This window comes from Schistosoma haematobium, assembly GCF_000699445.3.
Source record: "Schistosoma haematobium chromosome Unknown HiC_scaffold_414, whole genome shotgun sequence".
Classification (NCBI taxonomy): Eukaryota; Metazoa; Platyhelminthes; class Trematoda; order Strigeidida; family Schistosomatidae; genus Schistosoma; species Schistosoma haematobium.
In genome coordinates, this window is record NW_026137111.1 from 15,306 (window position 1) to 40,038 (window position 24,733).

Here is a 24,733-nt window from a genome sequence, read left to right on the forward strand (position 1 = left end):
GAGATTGATCACCACCCAGTGATCAATCAATTGTGATTACATCTCAGTCCTACAGGAGGTTAGTCACGGCTCGGATAGCTCAGTGGTAACGTCTCTGACTGTGAAGCTGGGTGACACGAGATCGAATCCGCCAGGGAGCACCAGTTCCCTCAAGATTACAGGTACACCTTGCTGACGAGTGCCAAGTAGCACGAAACCCGGGTCCAGGGTTTCCTGTTGACTACCTCCAACCACCATCTAATCTCAATACATAGTGCCCGCAGTGTCGAGTCACCTAGACTGGTGGCCACATTGCAACATGATCGATAGCATTCGATCTGCACTAATAGGGACTAGACAAGCATGAGATTGATCACCACCCAGTGATCAATCAATTGTGATTACATCTCAGTCCTACAGGAGGTTAGTCACGGCTCGGATAGCTCAGTGGTAACGTCTCTGACTGTGAAGCTGGGTGACACGAGATCGAATCCGCCAGGGAGCACCAGTTCCCTCAAGATTACAGGTACACCTTGCTGACGAGTGCCAAGTAGCACGAAACCCGGGTCCAGGGTTTCCTGTTGACTACCTCCAACCACCATCTAATCTCAATACATAGTGCCCGCAGTGTCGAGTCACCTAGACTGGTGGCCACATTGCAACATGATCGATAGCATTCGATCTGCACTAATAGGGACTAGACAAGCATGAGATTGATCACCACCCAGTGATCAATCAATTGTGATTACATCTCAGTCCTACAGGAGGTTAGTCACGGCTCGGATAGCTCAGTGGTAACGTCTCTGACTGTGAAGCTGGGTGACACGAGATCGAATCCGCCAGGGAGCACCAGTTCCCTCAAGATTACAGGTACACCTTGCTGACGAGTGCCAAGTAGCACGAAACCCGGGTCCAGGGTTTCCTGTTGACTACCTCCAACCACCATCTAATCTCAATACATAGTGCCCGCAGTGTCGAGTCACCTAGACTGGTGGCCACATTGCAACATGATCGATAGCATTCGATCTGCACTAATAGGGACTAGACAAGCATGAGATTGATCACCACCCAGTGATCAATCAATTGTGATTACATCTCAGTCCTACAGGAGGTTAGTCACGGCTCGGATAGCTCAGTGGTAACGTCTCTGACTGTGAAGCTGGGTGACACGAGATCGAATCCGCCAGGGAGCACCAGTTCCCTCAAGATTACAGGTACACGTTGCTGACGAGTGCCAAGTAGCACGAAACCCGGGTCCAGGGTTTCCTGTTGACTACCTCCAACCACCATCTAATCTCAATACATAGTGCCCGCAGTGTCGAGTCACCTAGACTGGTGGCCACATTGCAACATGATCGATAGCATTCGATCTGCACTAATAGGGACTAGACAAGCATGAGATTGATCACCACCCAGTGATCAATCAATTGTGATTACATCTCAGTCCTACAGGAGGTTAGTCACGGCTCGGATAGCTCAGTGGTAACGTCTCTGACTGTGAAGCTGGGTGACACGAGATCGAATCCGCCAGGGAGCACCAGTTCCCTCAAGATTACAGGTACACGTTGCTGACGAGTGCCAAGTAGCACGAAACCCGGGTCCAGGGTTTCCTGTTGACTACCTCCAACCACCATCTAATCTCAATACATAGTGCCCGCAGTGTCGAGTCACCTAGACTGGTGGCCACATTGCAACATGATCGATAGCATTCGATCTGCACTAATAGGGACTAGACAAGCATGAGATTGATCACCACCCAGTGATCAATCAATTGTGATTACATCTCAGTCCTACAGGAGGTTAGTCACGGCTCGGATAGCTCAGTGGTAACGTCTCTGACTGTGAAGCTGGGTGACACGAGATCGAATCCGCCAGGGAGCACCAGTTCCCTCAAGATTACAGGTACACGTTGCTGACGAGTGCCAAGTAGCACGAAACCCGGGTCCAGGGTTTCCTGTTGACTACCTCCAACCACCATCTAATCTCAATACATAGTGCCCGCAGTGTCGAGTCACCTAGACTGGTGGCCACATTGCAACATGATCGATAGCATTCGATCTGCACTAATAGGGACTAGACAAGCATGAGATTGATCACCACCCAGTGATCAATCAATTGTGATTACATCTCAGTCCTACAGGAGGTTAGTCACGGCTCGGATAGCTCAGTGGTAACGTCTCTGACTGTGAAGCTGGGTGACACGAGATCGAATCCGCCAGGGAGCACCAGTTCCCTCAAGATTACAGGTACACCTTGCTGACGAGTGCCAAGTAGCACGAAACCCGGGTCCAGGGTTTCCTGTTGACTACCTCCAACCACCATCTAATCTCAATACATAGTGCCCGCAGTGTCGAGTCACCTAGACTGGTGGCCACATTGCAACATGATCGATAGCATTCGATCTGCACTAATAGGGACTAGACAAGCATGAGATTGATCACCACCCAGTGATCAATCAATTGTGATTACATCTCAGTCCTACAGGAGGTTAGTCACGGCTCGGATAGCTCAGTGGTAACGTCTCTGACTGTGAAGCTGGGTGACACGAGATCGAATCCGCCAGGGAGCACCAGTTCCCTCAAGATTACAGGTACACGTTGCTGACGAGTGCCAAGTAGCACGAAACCCGGGTCCAGGGTTTCCTGTTGACTACCTCCAACCACCATCTAATCTCAATACATAGTGCCCGCAGTGTCGAGTCACCTAGACTGGTGGCCACATTGCAACATGATCGATAGCATTCGATCTGCACTAATAGGGACTAGACAAGCATGAGATTGATCACCACCCAGTGATCAATCAATTGTGATTACATCTCAGTCCTACAGGAGGTTAGTCACGGCTCGGATAGCTCAGTGGTAACGTCTCTGACTGTGAAGCTGGGTGACACGAGATCGAATCCGCCAGGGAGCACCAGTTCCCTCAAGATTACAGGTACACCTTGCTGACGAGTGCCAAGTAGCACGAAACCCGGGTCCAGGGTTTCCTGTTGACTACCTCCAACCACCATCTAATCTCAATACATAGTGCCCGCAGTGTCGAGTCACCTAGACTGGTGGCCACATTGCAACATGATCGATAGCATTCGATCTGCACTAATAGGGACTAGACAAGCATGAGATTGATCACCACCCAGTGATCAATCAATTGTGATTACATCTCAGTCCTACAGGAGGTTAGTCACGGCTCGGATAGCTCAGTGGTAACGTCTCTGACTGTGAAGCTGGGTGACACGAGATCGAATCCGCCAGGGAGCACCAGTTCCCTCAAGATTACAGGTACACCTTGCTGACGAGTGCCAAGTAGCACGAAACCCGGGTCCAGGGTTTCCTGTTGACTACCTCCAACCACCATCTAATCTCAATACATAGTGCCCGCAGTGTCGAGTCACCTAGACTGGTGGCCACATTGCAACATGATCGATAGCATTCGATCTGCACTAATAGGGACTAGACAAGCATGAGATTGATCACCACCCAGTGATCAATCAATTGTGATTACATCTCAGTCCTACAGGAGGTTAGTCACGGCTCGGATAGCTCAGTGGTAACGTCTCTGACTGTGAAGCTGGGTGACACGAGATCGAATCCGCCAGGGAGCACCAGTTCCCTCAAGATTACAGGTACACCTTGCTGACGAGTGCCAAGTAGCACGAAACCCGGGTCCAGGGTTTCCTGTTGACTACCTCCAACCACCATCTAATCTCAATACATAGTGCCCGCAGTGTCGAGTCACCTAGACTGGTGGCCACATTGCAACATGATCGATAGCATTCGATCTGCACTAATAGGGACTAGACAAGCATGAGATTGATCACCACCCAGTGATCAATCAATTGTGATTACATCTCAGTCCTACAGGAGGTTAGTCACGGCTCGGATAGCTCAGTGGTAACGTCTCTGACTGTGAAGCTGGGTGACACGAGATCGAATCCGCCAGGGAGCACCAGTTCCCTCAAGATTACAGGTACACGTTGCTGACGAGTGCCAAGTAGCACGAAACCCGGGTCCAGGGTTTCCTGTTGACTACCTCCAACCACCATCTAATCTCAATACATAGTGCCCGCAGTGTCGAGTCACCTAGACTGGTGGCCACATTGCAACATGATCGATAGCATTCGATCTGCACTAATAGGGACTAGACAAGCATGAGATTGATCACCACCCAGTGATCAATCAATTGTGATTACATCTCAGTCCTACAGGAGGTTAGTCACGGCTCGGATAGCTCAGTGGTAACGTCTCTGACTGTGAAGCTGGGTGACACGAGATCGAATCCGCCAGGGAGCACCAGTTCCCTCAAGATTACAGGTACACCTTGCTGACGAGTGCCAAGTAGCACGAAACCCGGGTCCAGGGTTTCCTGTTGACTACCTCCAACCACCATCTAATCTCAATACATAGTGCCCGCAGTGTCGAGTCACCTAGACTGGTGGCCACATTGCAACATGATCGATAGCATTCGATCTGCACTAATAGGGACTAGACAAGCATGAGATTGATCACCACCCAGTGATCAATCAATTGTGATTACATCTCAGTCCTACAGGAGGTTAGTCACGGCTCGGATAGCTCAGTGGTAACGTCTCTGACTGTGAAGCTGGGTGACACGAGATCGAATCCGCCAGGGAGCACCAGTTCCCTCAAGATTACAGGTACACCTTGCTGACGAGTGCCAAGTAGCACGAAACCCGGGTCCAGGGTTTCCTGTTGACTACCTCCAACCACCATCTAATCTCAATACATAGTGCCCGCAGTGTCGAGTCACCTAGACTGGTGGCCACATTGCAACATGATCGATAGCATTCGATCTGCACTAATAGGGACTAGACAAGCATGAGATTGATCACCACCCAGTGATCAATCAATTGTGATTACATCTCAGTCCTACAGGAGGTTAGTCACGGCTCGGATAGCTCAGTGGTAACGTCTCTGACTGTGAAGCTGGGTGACACGAGATCGAATCCGCCAGGGAGCACCAGTTCCCTCAAGATTACAGGTACACCTTGCTGACGAGTGCCAAGTAGCACGAAACCCGGGTCCAGGGTTTCCTGTTGACTACCTCCAACCACCATCTAATCTCAATACATAGTGCCCGCAGTGTCGAGTCACCTAGACTGGTGGCCACATTGCAACATGATCGATAGCATTCGATCTGCACTAATAGGGACTAGACAAGCATGAGATTGATCACCACCCAGTGATCAATCAATTGTGATTACATCTCAGTCCTACAGGAGGTTAGTCACGGCTCGGATAGCTCAGTGGTAACGTCTCTGACTGTGAAGCTGGGTGACACGAGATCGAATCCGCCAGGGAGCACCAGTTCCCTCAAGATTACAGGTACACCTTGCTGACGAGTGCCAAGTAGCACGAAACCCGGGTCCAGGGTTTCCTGTTGACTACCTCCAACCACCATCTAATCTCAATACATAGTGCCCGCAGTGTCGAGTCACCTAGACTGGTGGCCACATTGCAACATGATCGATAGCATTCGATCTGCACTAATAGGACTAGACAAGCATGAGATTGATCACCACCCAGTGATCAATCAATTGTGATTACATCTCAGTCCTACAGGAGGTTAGTCACGGCTCGGATAGCTCAGTGGTAACGTCTCTGACTGTGAAGCTGGGTGACACGAGATCGAATCCGCCAGGGAGCACCAGTTCCCTCAAGATTACAGGTACACCTTGCTGACGAGTGCCAAGTAGCACGAAACCCGGGTCCAGGGTTTCCTGTTGACTACCTCCAACCACCATCTAATCTCAATACATAGTGCCCGCAGTGTCGAGTCACCTAGACTGGTGGCCACATTGCAACATGATCGATAGCATTCGATCTGCACTAATAGGGACTAGACAAGCATGAGATTGATCACCACCCAGTGATCAATCAATTGTGATTACATCTCAGTCCTACAGGAGGTTAGTCACGGCTCGGATAGCTCAGTGGTAACGTCTCTGACTGTGAAGCTGGGTGACACGAGATCGAATCCGCCAGGGAGCACCAGTTCCCTCAAGATTACAGGTACACGTTGCTGACGAGTGCCAAGTAGCACGAAACCCGGGTCCAGGGTTTCCTGTTGACTACCTCCAACCACCATCTAATCTCAATACATAGTGCCCGCAGTGTCGAGTCACCTAGACTGGTGGCCACATTGCAACATGATCGATAGCATTCGATCTGCACTAATAGGGACTAGACAAGCATGAGATTGATCACCACCCAGTGATCAATCAATTGTGATTACATCTCAGTCCTACAGGAGGTTAGTCACGGCTCGGATAGCTCAGTGGTAACGTCTCTGACTGTGAAGCTGGGTGACACGAGATCGAATCCGCCAGGGAGCACCAGTTCCCTCAAGATTACAGGTACACGTTGCTGACGAGTGCCAAGTAGCACGAAACCCGGGTCCAGGGTTTCCTGTTGACTACCTCCAACCACCATCTAATCTCAATACATAGTGCCCGCAGTGTCGAGTCACCTAGACTGGTGGCCACATTGCAACATGATCGATAGCATTCGATCTGCACTAATAGGGACTAGACAAGCATGAGATTGATCACCACCCAGTGATCAATCAATTGTGATTACATCTCAGTCCTACAGGAGGTTAGTCACGGCTCGGATAGCTCAGTGGTAACGTCTCTGACTGTGAAGCTGGGTGACACGAGATCGAATCCGCCAGGGAGCACCAGTTCCCTCAAGATTACAGGTACACGTTGCTGACGAGTGCCAAGTAGCACGAAACCCGGGTCCAGGGTTTCCTGTTGACTACCTCCAACCACCATCTAATCTCAATACATAGTGCCCGCAGTGTCGAGTCACCTAGACTGGTGGCCACATTGCAACATGATCGATAGCATTCGATCTGCACTAATAGGGACTAGACAAGCATGAGATTGATCACCACCCAGTGATCAATCAATTGTGATTACATCTCAGTCCTACAGGAGGTTAGTCACGGCTCGGATAGCTCAGTGGTAACGTCTCTGACTGTGAAGCTGGGTGACACGAGATCGAATCCGCCAGGGAGCACCAGTTCCCTCAAGATTACAGGTACACGTTGCTGACGAGTGCCAAGTAGCACGAAACCCGGGTCCAGGGTTTCCTGTTGACTACCTCCAACCACCATCTAATCTCAATACATAGTGCCCGCAGTGTCGAGTCACCTAGACTGGTGGCCACATTGCAACATGATCGATAGCATTCGATCTGCACTAATAGGGACTAGACAAGCATGAGATTGATCACCACCCAGTGATCAATCAATTGTGATTACATCTCAGTCCTACAGGAGGTTAGTCACGGCTCGGATAGCTCAGTGGTAACGTCTCTGACTGTGAAGCTGGGTGACACGAGATCGAATCCGCCAGGGAGCACCAGTTCCCTCAAGATTACAGGTACACCTTGCTGACGAGTGCCAAGTAGCACGAAACCCGGGTCCAGGGTTTCCTGTTGACTACCTCCAACCACCATCTAATCTCAATACATAGTGCCCGCAGTGTCGAGTCACCTAGACTGGTGGCCACATTGCAACATGATCGATAGCATTCGATCTGCACTAATAGGGACTAGACAAGCATGAGATTGATCACCACCCAGTGATCAATCAATTGTGATTACATCTCAGTCCTACAGGAGGTTAGTCACGGCTCGGATAGCTCAGTGGTAACGTCTCTGACTGTGAAGCTGGGTGACACGAGATCGAATCCGCCAGGGAGCACCAGTTCCCTCAAGATTACAGGTACACGTTGCTGACGAGTGCCAAGTAGCACGAAACCCGGGTCCAGGGTTTCCTGTTGACTACCTCCAACCACCATCTAATCTCAATACATAGTGCCCGCAGTGTCGAGTCACCTAGACTGGTGGCCACATTGCAACATGATCGATAGCATTCGATCTGCACTAATAGGGACTAGACAAGCATGAGATTGATCACCACCCAGTGATCAATCAATTGTGATTACATCTCAGTCCTACAGGAGGTTAGTCACGGCTCGGATAGCTCAGTGGTAACGTCTCTGACTGTGAAGCTGGGTGACACGAGATCGAATCCGCCAGGGAGCACCAGTTCCCTCAAGATTACAGGTACACGTTGCTGACGAGTGCCAAGTAGCACGAAACCCGGGTCCAGGGTTTCCTGTTGACTACCTCCAACCACCATCTAATCTCAATACATAGTGCCCGCAGTGTCGAGTCACCTAGACTGGTGGCCACATTGCAACATGATCGATAGCATTCGATCTGCACTAATAGGGACTAGACAAGCATGAGATTGATCACCACCCAGTGATCAATCAATTGTGATTACATCTCAGTCCTACAGGAGGTTAGTCACGGCTCGGATAGCTCAGTGGTAACGTCTCTGACTGTGAAGCTGGGTGACACGAGATCGAATCCGCCAGGGAGCACCAGTTCCCTCAAGATTACAGGTACACGTTGCTGACGAGTGCCAAGTAGCACGAAACCCGGGTCCAGGGTTTCCTGTTGACTACCTCCAACCACCATCTAATCTCAATACATAGTGCCCGCAGTGTCGAGTCACCTAGACTGGTGGCCACATTGCAACATGATCGATAGCATTCGATCTGCACTAATAGGGACTAGACAAGCATGAGATTGATCACCACCCAGTGATCAATCAATTGTGATTACATCTCAGTCCTACAGGAGGTTAGTCACGGCTCGGATAGCTCAGTGGTAACGTCTCTGACTGTGAAGCTGGGTGACACGAGATCGAATCCGCCAGGGAGCACCAGTTCCCTCAAGATTACAGGTACACGTTGCTGACGAGTGCCAAGTAGCACGAAACCCGGGTCCAGGGTTTCCTGTTGACTACCTCCAACCACCATCTAATCTCAATACATAGTGCCCGCAGTGTCGAGTCACCTAGACTGGTGGCCACATTGCAACATGATCGATAGCATTCGATCTGCACTAATAGGGACTAGACAAGCATGAGATTGATCACCACCCAGTGATCAATCAATTGTGATTACATCTCAGTCCTACAGGAGGTTAGTCACGGCTCGGATAGCTCAGTGGTAACGTCTCTGACTGTGAAGCTGGGTGACACGAGATCGAATCCGCCAGGGAGCACCAGTTCCCTCAAGATTACAGGTACACCTTGCTGACGAGTGCCAAGTAGCACGAAACCCGGGTCCAGGGTTTCCTGTTGACTACCTCCAACCACCATCTAATCTCAATACATAGTGCCCGCAGTGTCGAGTCACCTAGACTGGTGGCCACATTGCAACATGATCGATAGCATTCGATCTGCACTAATAGGGACTAGACAAGCATGAGATTGATCACCACCCAGTGATCAATCAATTGTGATTACATCTCAGTCCTACAGGAGGTTAGTCACGGCTCGGATAGCTCAGTGGTAACGTCTCTGACTGTGAAGCTGGGTGACACGAGATCGAATCCGCCAGGGAGCACCAGTTCCCTCAAGATTACAGGTACACGTTGCTGACGAGTGCCAAGTAGCACGAAACCCGGGTCCAGGGTTTCCTGTTGACTACCTCCAACCACCATCTAATCTCAATACATAGTGCCCGCAGTGTCGAGTCACCTAGACTGGTGGCCACATTGCAACATGATCGATAGCATTCGATCTGCACTAATAGGGACTAGACAAGCATGAGATTGATCACCACCCAGTGATCAATCAATTGTGATTACATCTCAGTCCTACAGGAGGTTAGTCACGGCTCGGATAGCTCAGTGGTAACGTCTCTGACTGTGAAGCTGGGTGACACGAGATCGAATCCGCCAGGGAGCACCAGTTCCCTCAAGATTACAGGTACACGTTGCTGACGAGTGCCAAGTAGCACGAAACCCGGGTCCAGGGTTTCCTGTTGACTACCTCCAACCACCATCTAATCTCAATACATAGTGCCCGCAGTGTCGAGTCACCTAGACTGGTGGCCACATTGCAACATGATCGATAGCATTCGATCTGCACTAATAGGGACTAGACAAGCATGAGATTGATCACCACCCAGTGATCAATCAATTGTGATTACATCTCAGTCCTACAGGAGGTTAGTCACGGCTCGGATAGCTCAGTGGTAACGTCTCTGACTGTGAAGCTGGGTGACACGAGATCGAATCCGCCAGGGAGCACCAGTTCCCTCAAGATTACAGGTACACGTTGCTGACGAGTGCCAAGTAGCACGAAACCCGGGTCCAGGGTTTCCTGTTGACTACCTCCAACCACCATCTAATCTCAATACATAGTGCCCGCAGTGTCGAGTCACCTAGACTGGTGGCCACATTGCAACATGATCGATAGCATTCGATCTGCACTAATAGGGACTAGACAAGCATGAGATTGATCACCACCCAGTGATCAATCAATTGTGATTACATCTCAGTCCTACAGGAGGTTAGTCACGGCTCGGATAGCTCAGTGGTAACGTCTCTGACTGTGAAGCTGGGTGACACGAGATCGAATCCGCCAGGGAGCACCAGTTCCCTCAAGATTACAGGTACACGTTGCTGACGAGTGCCAAGTAGCACGAAACCCGGGTCCAGGGTTTCCTGTTGACTACCTCCAACCACCATCTAATCTCAATACATAGTGCCCGCAGTGTCGAGTCACCTAGACTGGTGGCCACATTGCAACATGATCGATAGCATTCGATCTGCACTAATAGGGACTAGACAAGCATGAGATTGATCACCACCCAGTGATCAATCAATTGTGATTACATCTCAGTCCTACAGGAGGTTAGTCACGGCTCGGATAGCTCAGTGGTAACGTCTCTGACTGTGAAGCTGGGTGACACGAGATCGAATCCGCCAGGGAGCACCAGTTCCCTCAAGATTACAGGTACACGTTGCTGACGAGTGCCAAGTAGCACGAAACCCGGGTCCAGGGTTTCCTGTTGACTACCTCCAACCACCATCTAATCTCAATACATAGTGCCCGCAGTGTCGAGTCACCTAGACTGGTGGCCACATTGCAACATGATCGATAGCATTCGATCTGCACTAATAGGGACTAGACAAGCATGAGATTGATCACCACCCAGTGATCAATCAATTGTGATTACATCTCAGTCCTACAGGAGGTTAGTCACGGCTCGGATAGCTCAGTGGTAACGTCTCTGACTGTGAAGCTGGGTGACACGAGATCGAATCCGCCAGGGAGCACCAGTTCCCTCAAGATTACAGGTACACGTTGCTGACGAGTGCCAAGTAGCACGAAACCCGGGTCCAGGGTTTCCTGTTGACTACCTCCAACCACCATCTAATCTCAATACATAGTGCCCGCAGTGTCGAGTCACCTAGACTGGTGGCCACATTGCAACATGATCGATAGCATTCGATCTGCACTAATAGGGACTAGACAAGCATGAGATTGATCACCACCCAGTGATCAATCAATTGTGATTACATCTCAGTCCTACAGGAGGTTAGTCACGGCTCGGATAGCTCAGTGGTAACGTCTCTGACTGTGAAGCTGGGTGACACGAGATCGAATCCGCCAGGGAGCACCAGTTCCCTCAAGATTACAGGTACACGTTGCTGACGAGTGCCAAGTAGCACGAAACCCGGGTCCAGGGTTTCCTGTTGACTACCTCCAACCACCATCTAATCTCAATACATAGTGCCCGCAGTGTCGAGTCACCTAGACTGGTGGCCACATTGCAACATGATCGATAGCATTCGATCTGCACTAATAGGGACTAGACAAGCATGAGATTGATCACCACCCAGTGATCAATCAATTGTGATTACATCTCAGTCCTACAGGAGGTTAGTCACGGCTCGGATAGCTCAGTGGTAACGTCTCTGACTGTGAAGCTGGGTGACACGAGATCGAATCCGCCAGGGAGCACCAGTTCCCTCAAGATTACAGGTACACGTTGCTGACGAGTGCCAAGTAGCACGAAACCCGGGTCCAGGGTTTCCTGTTGACTACCTCCAACCACCATCTAATCTCAATACATAGTGCCCGCAGTGTCGAGTCACCTAGACTGGTGGCCACATTGCAACATGATCGATAGCATTCGATCTGCACTAATAGGGACTAGACAAGCATGAGATTGATCACCACCCAGTGATCAATCAATTGTGATTACATCTCAGTCCTACAGGAGGTTAGTCACGGCTCGGATAGCTCAGTGGTAACGTCTCTGACTGTGAAGCTGGGTGACACGAGATCGAATCCGCCAGGGAGCACCAGTTCCCTCAAGATTACAGGTACACGTTGCTGACGAGTGCCAAGTAGCACGAAACCCGGGTCCAGGGTTTCCTGTTGACTACCTCCAACCACCATCTAATCTCAATACATAGTGCCCGCAGTGTCGAGTCACCTAGACTGGTGGCCACATTGCAACATGATCGATAGCATTCGATCTGCACTAATAGGGACTAGACAAGCATGAGATTGATCACCACCCAGTGATCAATCAATTGTGATTACATCTCAGTCCTACAGGAGGTTAGTCACGGCTCGGATAGCTCAGTGGTAACGTCTCTGACTGTGAAGCTGGGTGACACGAGATCGAATCCGCCAGGGAGCACCAGTTCCCTCAAGATTACAGGTACACGTTGCTGACGAGTGCCAAGTAGCACGAAACCCGGGTCCAGGGTTTCCTGTTGACTACCTCCAACCACCATCTAATCTCAATACATAGTGCCCGCAGTGTCGAGTCACCTAGACTGGTGGCCACATTGCAACATGATCGATAGCATTCGATCTGCACTAATAGGGACTAGACAAGCATGAGATTGATCACCACCCAGTGATCAATCAATTGTGATTACATCTCAGTCCTACAGGAGGTTAGTCACGGCTCGGATAGCTCAGTGGTAACGTCTCTGACTGTGAAGCTGGGTGACACGAGATCGAATCCGCCAGGGAGCACCAGTTCCCTCAAGATTACAGGTACACGTTGCTGACGAGTGCCAAGTAGCACGAAACCCGGGTCCAGGGTTTCCTGTTGACTACCTCCAACCACCATCTAATCTCAATACATAGTGCCCGCAGTGTCGAGTCACCTAGACTGGTGGCCACATTGCAACATGATCGATAGCATTCGATCTGCACTAATAGGGACTAGACAAGCATGAGATTGATCACCACCCAGTGATCAATCAATTGTGATTACATCTCAGTCCTACAGGAGGTTAGTCACGGCTCGGATAGCTCAGTGGTAACGTCTCTGACTGTGAAGCTGGGTGACACGAGATCGAATCCGCCAGGGAGCACCAGTTCCCTCAAGATTACAGGTACACGTTGCTGACGAGTGCCAAGTAGCACGAAACCCGGGTCCAGGGTTTCCTGTTGACTACCTCCAACCACCATCTAATCTCAATACATAGTGCCCGCAGTGTCGAGTCACCTAGACTGGTGGCCACATTGCAACATGATCGATAGCATTCGATCTGCACTAATAGGGACTAGACAAGCATGAGATTGATCACCACCCAGTGATCAATCAATTGTGATTACATCTCAGTCCTACAGGAGGTTAGTCACGGCTCGGATAGCTCAGTGGTAACGTCTCTGACTGTGAAGCTGGGTGACACGAGATCGAATCCGCCAGGGAGCACCAGTTCCCTCAAGATTACAGGTACACGTTGCTGACGAGTGCCAAGTAGCACGAAACCCGGGTCCAGGGTTTCCTGTTGACTACCTCCAACCACCATCTAATCTCAATACATAGTGCCCGCAGTGTCGAGTCACCTAGACTGGTGGCCACATTGCAACATGATCGATAGCATTCGATCTGCACTAATAGGGACTAGACAAGCATGAGATTGATCACCACCCAGTGATCAATCAATTGTGATTACATCTCAGTCCTACAGGAGGTTAGTCACGGCTCGGATAGCTCAGTGGTAACGTCTCTGACTGTGAAGCTGGGTGACACGAGATCGAATCCGCCAGGGAGCACCAGTTCCCTCAAGATTACAGGTACACGTTGCTGACGAGTGCCAAGTAGCACGAAACCCGGGTCCAGGGTTTCCTGTTGACTACCTCCAACCACCATCTAATCTCAATACATAGTGCCCGCAGTGTCGAGTCACCTAGACTGGTGGCCACATTGCAACATGATCGATAGCATTCGATCTGCACTAATAGGGACTAGACAAGCATGAGATTGATCACCACCCAGTGATCAATCAATTGTGATTACATCTCAGTCCTACAGGAGGTTAGTCACGGCTCGGATAGCTCAGTGGTAACGTCTCTGACTGTGAAGCTGGGTGACACGAGATCGAATCCGCCAGGGAGCACCAGTTCCTCAAGATTACAGGTACACGTTGCTGACGAGTGCCAAGTAGCACGAAACCCGGGTCCAGGGTTTCCTGTTGACTACCTCCAACCACCATCTAATCTCAATACATAGTGCCCGCAGTGTCGAGTCACCTAGACTGGTGGCCACATTGCAACATGATCGATAGCATTCGATCTGCACTAATAGGGACTAGACAAGCATGAGATTGATCACCACCCAGTGATCAATCAATTGTGATTACATCTCAGTCCTACAGGAGGTTAGTCACGGCTCGGATAGCTCAGTGGTAACGTCTCTGACTGTGAAGCTGGGTGACACGAGATCGAATCCGCCAGGGAGCACCAGTTCCCTCAAGATTACAGGTACACGTTGCTGACGAGTGCCAAGTAGCACGAAACCCGGGTCCAGGGTTTCCTGTTGACTACCTCCAACCACCATCTAATCTCAATACATAGTGCCCGCAGTGTCGAGTCACCTAGACTGGTGGCCACATTGCAACATGATCGATAGCATTCGATCTGCACTAATAGGGACTAGACAAGCATGAGATTGATCACCACCCAGTGATCAATCAATTGTGATTACATCTCAGTCCTACAGGAGGTTAGTCACGGCTCGGATAGCTCAGTGGTAACGTCTCTGACTGTGAAGCTGGGTGACACGAGATCGAATCCGCCAGGGAGCACCAGTTCCCTCAAGATTACAGGTACACGTTGCTGACGAGTGCCAAGTAGCACGAAACCCGGGTCCAGGGTTTCTTGTTGACTACCTCCAACCACCATCTAATCTCAATACATAGTGCCCGCAGTGTCGAGTCACCTAGACTGGTGGCCACATTGCAACATGATCGATAGCATTCGATCTGCACTAATAGGGACTAGACAAGCATGAGATTGATCACCACCCAGTGATCAATCAATTGTGATTACATCTCAGTCCTACAGGAGGTTAGTCACGGCTCGGATAGCTCAGTGGTAACGTCTCTGACTGTGAAGCTGGGTGACACGAGATCGAATCCGCCAGGGAGCACCAGTTCCCTCAAGATTACAGGTACACGTTGCTGACGAGTGCCAAGTAGCACGAAACCCGGGTCCAGGGTTTCCTGTTGACTACCTCCAACCACCATCTAATCTCAATACATAGTGCCCGCAGTGTCGAGTCACCTAGACTGGTGGCCACATTGCAACATGATCGATAGCATTCGATCTGCACTAATAGGGACTAGACAAGCATGAGATTGATCACCACCCAGTGATCAATCAATTGTGATTACATCTCAGTCCTACAGGAGGTTAGTCACGGCTCGGATAGCTCAGTGGTAACGTCTCTGACTGTGAAGCTGGGTGACACGAGATCGAATCCGCCAGGGAGCACCAGTTCCCTCAAGATTACAGGTACACGTTGCTGACGAGTGCCAAGTAGCACGAAACCCGGGTCCAGGGTTTCCTGTTGACTACCTCCAACCACCATCTAATCTCAATACATAGTGCCCGCAGTGTCGAGTCACCTAGACTGGTGGCCACATTGCAACATGATCGATAGCATTCGATCTGCACTAATAGGGACTAGACAAGCATGAGATTGATCACCACCCAGTGATCAATCAATTGTGATTACATCTCAGTCCTACAGGAGGTTAGTCACGGCTCGGATAGCTCAGTGGTAACGTCTCTGACTGTGAAGCTGGGTGACACGAGATCGAATCCGCCAGGGAGCACCAGTTCCTTCAAGATTACAGGTACACGTTGCTGACGAGTGCCAAGTAGCACGAAACCCGGGTCCAGGGTTTCCTGTTGACTACCTCCAACCACCATCTAATCTCAATACATAGTGCCCGCAGTGTCGAGTCACCTAGACTGGTGGCCACATTGCAACATGATCGATAGCATTCGATCTGCACTAATAGGGACTAGACAAGCATGAGATTGATCACCACCCAGTGATCAATCAATTGTGATTACATCTCAGTCCTACAGGAGGTTAGTCACGGCTCGGATAGCTCAGTGGTAACGTCTCTGACTGTGAAGCTGGGTGACACGAGATCGAATCCGCCAGGGAGCACCAGTTCCCTCAAGATTACAGGTACACGTTGCTGACGAGTGCCAAGTAGCACGAAACCCGGGTCCAGGGTTTCCTGTTGACTACCTCCAACCACCATCTAATCTCAATACATAGTGCCCGCAGTGTCGAGTCACCTAGACTGGTGGCCACATTGCAACATGATCGATAGCATTCGATCTGCACTAATAGGGACTAGACAAGCATGAGATTGATCACCACCCAGTGATCAATTAATTGTGATTGCATAGAGCACATTTATAAGGTGGTATGGCAATAGCGCAGCCTGAAACGTTAGGGCTGAAATAACGCCTAAAACCCCTTGTCTGATGTCGGAATACTATATTTATTCCACCAAGATCGTTTTTATCGCATTTACGAATATTTCATTTTTCCGACTTTTCAGACCCTGAGTTAGGGGTAGTATCCCTATATAACATGGCGAGTAAGAGCATGTGTAATTCGTCAAACACAAATCTCAATGTATGTGTACATATTATACATCATTGAATAGAACTCAATGAGATAAGCAAAATATATGTATATATATATACATATATATACATATATATGCACATATATATACATATATATGCACATATACATATATATATATATATATATATATGTATGCACATATATATATACATATATATACATACATATATACACATATATATGCATATGATACAGATGTATAGCACATATATGCACATATGCAGAACATCGCAAGTATACGATATATGGATATATGTAATGCACAAGCCGAGACTCATGCATCCCATAGTATACACATTGGTATAAATGCTTTAACCAGACCGAAGTCTAGCGCAATAAGGGAAATGATAGAGGAACATGTCCTCAAATCATTACGTCAAGCAGGGATAGGATTCAATGCCTCGCAGTGTGAAAGCTGCTCGAGCACGTACGTCTCCCCGACAAAACATTAAGTCGTCTACAAACGATTTAGTATCCTCACGCTCATACCACAATTAGATATCGTGTCGACCCCGTACCCCAAAATCCGGAGCACGGTTTATGGTCATCGCTCTGGCATAACACCAGACCTAATGGGCCTAGCCGAACACATGGTCCAGTCCAGACACCAAAAGGAATACGTAAGCTTGCCCAGCCACGTGTCGGATACAGAATGTACCGTTGCAAATTTGGACGGGATTCAGACTTAGAGGCGTTCAGTCTTAATCCCTCAGATGGTAGCTTCGCACCATTGGCCTTTCGACCAGGCACATATACCAATTATCTGAACCTGCGGTTCCTCTCGTACTAAACAGGATTACCATAGCAACGGCCAGATTGTACTTCACTGATGTACTCATTAGTAGGGTAAAACTAACCTGTCTCACGATGGTCTAAACCCAGCTCACGTTCCCTATTAGTGGATGAACAATCCAACGCTTGGTGAATTCTACTTCACAATGATAGGAAGAGCCGATATCGAAGGATCAAAAAGCGACGTCGCTATGAAAGCTTGGCCGCCACAAGCCAGTTATCCCTGTGGTGCCCCTTCCAGCCAAACAAGTTGGTGAAGCCGATTGGCCCTTCTGGGGAGGAACAGGCCACATCAAAGCACGGCACAACTACCGGGGCTAGAATAGTTGTTTCTGCAATCCTTTGGAGTTAGCCCAGTGATGAACAACTTCAGATGATACATGCACCACTTTCAAGAATTTTGTCACTTTCCATTTCAAACGTAATCGTGCCATGTATCTTTGTGGGTTACGTTGAATCACCACACAACTACCCGGACTATTATGGTTCTTTCTGCAAACTTTTGGAGTTTGCCAAATGATGAGCAACTCCGTATGATACATGCAACACTTTCGAGAAGATTTTTGTCTTTTTCCCTTCCAAATGTAGTTGTGCTGCGTTTATCTGTGGAGTTCGTAATAAGGGTTGGGTATAGGTAGAGAGGGTGATCATTAGAAGATTCGGTTGGGGCGTAGCAACCGATAAGGTTAATAGTCTGCTTGGTAGCCTTACTGTGTATTTTAATGATAGCTATTCTGCCATCTACCTCTTCAAAATCGGTGGTAGTTATCATAGATTGGTCATTTACCAGAAAACCAACACCAGTATTTCGGTAGTCATTAATGTCTGGGTTAGAGTTATAAAAGCTTAATCCGTTGTTATCCATATCAATAATTTTAGAGGTCATTCTAGTTTCCGTGATCACTGCTATGTGGTACTTGCGTTCAGCTATTTGCTCTGCTATCTCTTGGAGTTTGCTCTCTTGTGAACAACCCCGGACATTCCATAAACCAATTTTAAGTTTTTGGTAATTTTGGGCATTTTTTTCTTTTTTCATTCCAGGTATAATTGTGCAATGATTCTTTGTAGCTTTCGTAATCAGGGGTAGGTATAGGTAGAGAGGGTGATTAGCCCGATCTCCACCACCCGGGTTACCGCTCACGTTAGTTCATGGAATCAGTCCCATGATCCAGGAGGCACGACGAGGACGTGTGAGTCGGATTTTGCCTCCCATCCCTGTGGTGCTTCTTCCAGCCAAACTAGTTGGTGAAGCCTATTAGGCCCTTCTGGAGAAGAGGCTACATCGAAGCACGGCACAACTACCGGGGCGCCATAGCTGTTTTTGCATTATTTTTGTCTTTGGTTTTACTTCCTGTCCGGTGATTGCTGACCACCTATGTACTACATAGCAGTGATTTATTATACCTTTTTAGTTGGTAAAGTTTTGTTGCAGCCTGGGTATGGGCATTTATTTTGTTCGTTATTGGAGTTTATTTTATTAACTTTGGTTTTGGGTTCGGCTTTAGTTAGATTATATTGTGGGTGGCATGACTGCATGTGTCTATTTAACCAACCCAACGTCTTATACGTTTTATTACAGTCAGTTAAGGGACAGCTATATTGGGACTCACTATTAGTTTTATTTTGGTGATCATTTCTAATGTGTTTGTTCATTTCTTTAATTGTAGCAAATTTTCTGTTACAGTTTGCATTTTGGCATACATGGTTCAGCTGTCGTTTCCCTGTTATTTTTGGAAAGTGATCTTGATATGCGTTTATTTTAACCTTGTTGGGTTGGTTTATCCAGTTATTAGGAAGGCGCTCACCCATTTCTTTAATGTCTTGAAATAGTTGTCTTAGCCAGTTTTTAGTATGGGCCTTCCTATTGTTGCACTGATTTTCAAAGTTACTATATAAAGACCTCACCATTAGGTTATTTGATCTTTTATGCGCTACATACCACAAGTTTAGTCTGTTTTGCATGATTTTACTGGCTAGGTTTGGTAAGTTTATTTTAAGTTTAAGTTGCTCAACGGTATATTGTTTTCTATCATTTATATTTAGAATTATCCGTCTTACTGTATTTAACACCGCTTCTAGTCTAGACCAATCTTGCTTTCTTAGTACTATTGATTCTAGACCATATGTAAGAATGGGGATTATTGAGGAATTCACCATCTTGGCTTTGGTATCAAGGTTGAGTTCTTTAGATTTAAGTATTGGTTTAATTTTAATTATTGCATTTTTGCTTTTTCTATATTATAGGTGATAGCACTATCCGGAGTACCTTTGTTATTTATGGTAGATCCGAGATAGTGGAAGGATTCTACTTCTTCGGTATCCTTGTTGTTTATTTTGACATTTGATGTAATAGCTTTTTATTTATTATCATATATTTAGTCTTGGGGATTGATATCTCCATACCAATATTGGTTAAGTATTGCTGTAGGTGGTTTAAGGCTTTGGTAGCCTCCTCCGTTGTGTTAGTGATTAAACATAAATCGTCTGCATATTCTAAATGTTTAATTGTCCAAATCTTGTTATATTGGTCTTTAAGAGTCACTCCTTTTAGGGTTTTGTTTATCGTTTGTTCTAATATTTTTGAAAGACTAAGTTAAAGATAACCGGACCTTCTTTACTGCCCTGTCTCACTCCCCTTCTCATCGTGAAGTTTAGTTCTGAATTTTTAGATAACCCTTGGGGTCATCTAATAGTTTGGTTAAACAGGAGTTTATATTTTTGAGGGCATAGTTTATTTAGAGTAATTAGGATTATTTGTTTGGGTATCGTATCAAACGCTTTAGTTAAGTCCACAAAGGTGAGGACTATAGTACTATTTGTATCTATAGAGGATTGAATTATATGTCTTAAGGTCGTTATTGCTTGGACTGTGGACAGATTTTTCTGAAACCAAATTGGGTTATTGGGAGATATTTATCTATTAGTTGGACAAGTCTATTGCAGATTATGCCTGCAAATAGTTTTCCTATCGTATCTAGTAAGAAGATACTTCTATAGTTGTTCGGATCGGATCTTAAACCTTTATTTTTATATATACTTATTACATTTGCATCTATCCAGTGGTCTGGCATAGTACATGGATTTTTCCATATCTGATTCATGATTTTCAGTAGTATGTTATTTAGTTTATCACCACCTTGCTTTATCATTTCGCTAGTTATTCCATTACTGCCAGGCGTAGTTTGATTTTTCATTTTTTAAACTTTGATTTATTTCATTTATAGTAAGTTCAGAGTCGTTGGTGGTTTTTACCGGCAATTGGATATTATCTTGGTTTAGTTTAGCATTGAATAGGTTTTGGTAGTGATATTGGAGATCACTATCTTTAATTTGATGAGCTCTTTTAGCTTTGTATGAGTGGTTTCGTATAGTAGCCAGTATATCATCTACCATTTTGTATGCTAAGTGCAGGTCATGCTTTTTAAAGTATGTGTTCATCTCATTCATTTTATCTTTGATATACTGGTCTTTAGCTAGTTTAATCTTATTATTCACTATTTTACTAGCTTGCATATAAAGGCTTTTATTAGCAGCTGTAGGGTTATTTAGCCACTTTAGTCTTAATTGTCTTCTATGTTTAATTTCGTCTATTAATAGATTGCTTATGTTATATTGCCATCTCTTGGTGGCCGACTTATATGGGATAGCAGCTTTGTTAGCTGCTTGAGTTATGGCTCTTTCTACTTGGTTTAGTTGGCATTTATTTTGGAGTAAGGTATTTAGTATCTTCGGGTAGTCTGGAGTCAAGGCGTGAATCGCCTTACTCTGTTTTCTTTTGGGTTTACTTTTATCATTAGAAGTCTTATTATTATTTAGATACTTTAGTTTCAGTATGGTTGTGATCATATAGTGATCTGTGTTTGCTTCCATAGAACAGCTGTTATGAATATCACAGACCAGTAGTTTTGAATTATTTTCTGTTATCACTAGATCTATGATATGTCCCATTTGGGTCTTCGGATGTACCCAGGTGTGGGTCCTGCGTTCTGGTTTAGTGATGAACGAGTTCATTACTCTCAGGTTTAAAGTTTTACATAGGTTTATTAGTTTCATGCCAATTTCTGATGTCTCAGTTTCAAGTTTAATAGCTTTCCCTATAATGTTAGGGTAGTAGGTATGAAGGTCCTGGCTTAGCCTGCAATTATAGTCTCCCAGGATGAGTATAGGAAGTTTATTTAGTTTAAGCTTTTTAATTGTGTCTTTTAGCTTAAGATAGAATTTTTCTTTACTAACTTCATCATTAGAAGATTCGGTTGGGGCGTAGCAACCGATAAGGTTAATAGTCTGCTTGGTAGCCTTACTGTGTATTTTAATGATAGCTATTCTGCCATCTACCTCTTCAAAATCGGTGGTAGTTATCATAGATTGGTCATTTACCAGAAAACCAACACCAGTATTTCGGTAGTCATTAATGTCTAGGTTAGAGTTATAAAAGCTTAATCCGTTGTTATCCATATCAATAATTTTAGAGGTCATTCTAGTTTCCGTGATCACTGCTATGTGGTACTTGCGTTCAGCTATTTGCTCTGCTATCTCTTGGAGTTTGCTCTCTTGTGAACAACCCCGGACATTCCATAAACCAATTTTAAGTTTTTGGTAATTTTGGGCATTTTTTCTTTTTTCATTCCAGGTATAATTGTGCAATGATTCTTTGTAGCTTTCGTAATCAGGGGTAGGTATAGGTAGAGAGGGTGATTAGCCCGATCTCCACCACCCGGGTTACCGCTCACGTTAGTTCATGGAATCAGTCCCATGATCCAGGAGGCACGACGAGGACGTGTGAGTCGGATTTTGCCTCCCATCCCTGTGGTGCTTCTTCCAGCCAAACTAGTTGGTGAAGCCTATTAGGCCCTTCTGGAGAAGAGGCTACATCGAAGCACGGCACAACTACCGGGGCGCCATAGCTGTTTTTGCATTATTTTTGTCTTTGGTTTTACTTCCTGTCCGGTGATTGCTGACCACCTATGTACTACATAGCAGTGATTTATTATACCTTTTTTAGTTGGTAAAGTTTTGTTGCAGCCTGGGTATGGGCATTTATTTTGTTCGTTATTGGAGTTTATTTTATTAACTTTGGTTTTGGGTTCGGCTTTAGTTAGATTATATTGTGGGTGGCATGACTGCATGTGTCTATTTAACCAACCCAACGTCTTATACGTTTTATTACAGTCAGTTAAGGGACAGCTATATTGGGACTCACTATTAGTTTTATTTTGGTGATCATTTCTAATGTGTTTGTTCATTTCTTTAATTGTAGCAAATTTTCTGTTACAGTTTGCATTTTGGCATACATGGTTCAGCTGTCGTTTCCCTGTTATTTTTGGAAAGTGATCTTGATATGCGTTTATTTTAACCTTGTTGGGTTGGTTTATCCAGTTATTAGGAAGGCGCTCACCCATTTCTTTAATGTCTTGAAATAGTTGTCTTAGCCAGTTTTTAGTATGGGCCTTCCTATTGTTGCACTGATTTTCAAAGTTACTATATAAAGACCTCACCATTAGGTTATTTGATCTTTTATGCGCTACATACCACAAGTTTAGTCTGTTTTGCATGATTTTACTGGCTAGGTTTGGTAAGTTTATTTTAAGTTTAAGTTGCTCAACGGTATATTGTTTTCTATCATTTATATTTAGAATTATCCGTCTTACTGTATTTAACACCGCTTCTAGTCTAGACCAATCTTGCTTTCTTAGTACTATTGATTCTAGACCATATGTAAGAATGGGGATTATTGAGGAATTCACCATCTTGGCTTTGGTATCAAGGTTGAGTTCTTTAGATTTAAGTATTGGTTTAATTTTAATTATTGCATTTTTGCTTTTTCTATATTATAGGTGATAGCACTATCCGGAGTACCTTTGTTATTTATGGTAGATCCGAGATAGTGGAAGGATTCTACTTCTTCGGTATCCTTGTTGTTTATTTTGACATTTGATGTAATAGCTTTTTATTTATTATCATATATTTAGTCTTGGGGATTGATATCTCCATACCAATATTGGTTAAGTATTGTTGTAGGTGGTTTAAGGCTTTGGTAGCCTCCTCCGTTGTGTTAGTGATTAAACATAAATCGTCTGCATATTCTAAATGTTTAATTGTCCAAATCTTGTTATATTGGTCTTTAAGAGTCACTCCTTTTAGGGTTTTGTTTATCGTTTGTTCTAATATTTTTGAAAGACTAAGTTAAAGATAACCGGACCTTCTTTACTGCCCTGTCTCACTCCCCTTCTCATCGTGAAGTTTAGTTCTGAATTTTTAGATAACCCTTGGGGTCATCTAATAGTTTGGTTAAACAGGAGTTTATATTTTTGAGGGGCATAGTTTATTTAGAGTAATTAGGATTATTTGTTTGGGTATCGTATCAAACGCTTTAGTTAAGTCCACAAAGGTGAGGACTATAGTACTATTTGTATCTATAGAGGATTGAATTATATGTCTTAAGGTCGTTATTGCTTGGACTGTGGACAGATTTTTTTCTGAAACCAAATTGGGTTATTGGGAGATATTTATCTATTAGTTGGACAAGTCTATTGCAGATTATGCCTGCAAATAGTTTTCCTATCGTATCTAGTAAGAAGATACTTCTATAGTTGTTCGGATCGGATCTTAAACCTTTATTTTTATATATACTTATTACATTTGCATCTATCCAGTGGTCTGGCATAGTACATGGATTTTTCCATATCTGATTCATGATTTTCAGTAGTATGTTATTTAGTTTATCACCACCTTGCTTTATCATTTCGCTAGTTATTCCATTACTGCCAGGCGTAGTTTGATTTTTCATTTTATTTAAACTTTGATTTATTTCATTTATAGTAAGTTGAAAGTCGTTGGTGATGAGTCCACTAAAACATATGTTCAGCATCCAATGTCGAATACTTACAGAGCTATTTATTTTAGGGATTTATTACCGCTACAGGACATATCATAGATCTAGTGATAACAGAAAATAATTCAAAACTACTGGTCTGTGATATTCATAACAGCTGTTCTATGGAAGCAAACACAGATCACTATATGATCACAACCATACTGAAACTAAAGTATCTAAATAATAATAAGACTTCTAATGATAAAAGTAAACCCAAAAGAAAACAGAGTAAGGCGATTCACGCCTTGACTCCAGACTACCCGAAG

At 45.8% G+C, this 24,733-nt stretch overlaps 1 protein-coding gene across 1 annotated transcript; it reads right to left on the bottom strand.

The window, feature by feature from the left end:
* Positions 1-18,991: 18,991 nt before the first annotated feature.
* MS3_00010858 (uncharacterized protein) lies at positions 18,992-22,992 on the bottom strand (the record flags this gene model as incomplete). The annotated part of the gene is made up of 2 exons (XM_051219265.1): positions 18,992-19,357; positions 22,948-22,992. 2 exons carry the CDS (start codon positions 22,990-22,992, stop codon positions 18,992-18,994), a joined length of 411 nt encoding a protein of 136 aa, XP_051063967.1.
* Between the last annotated feature and the right edge of the window lie 1,741 nt (positions 22,993-24,733).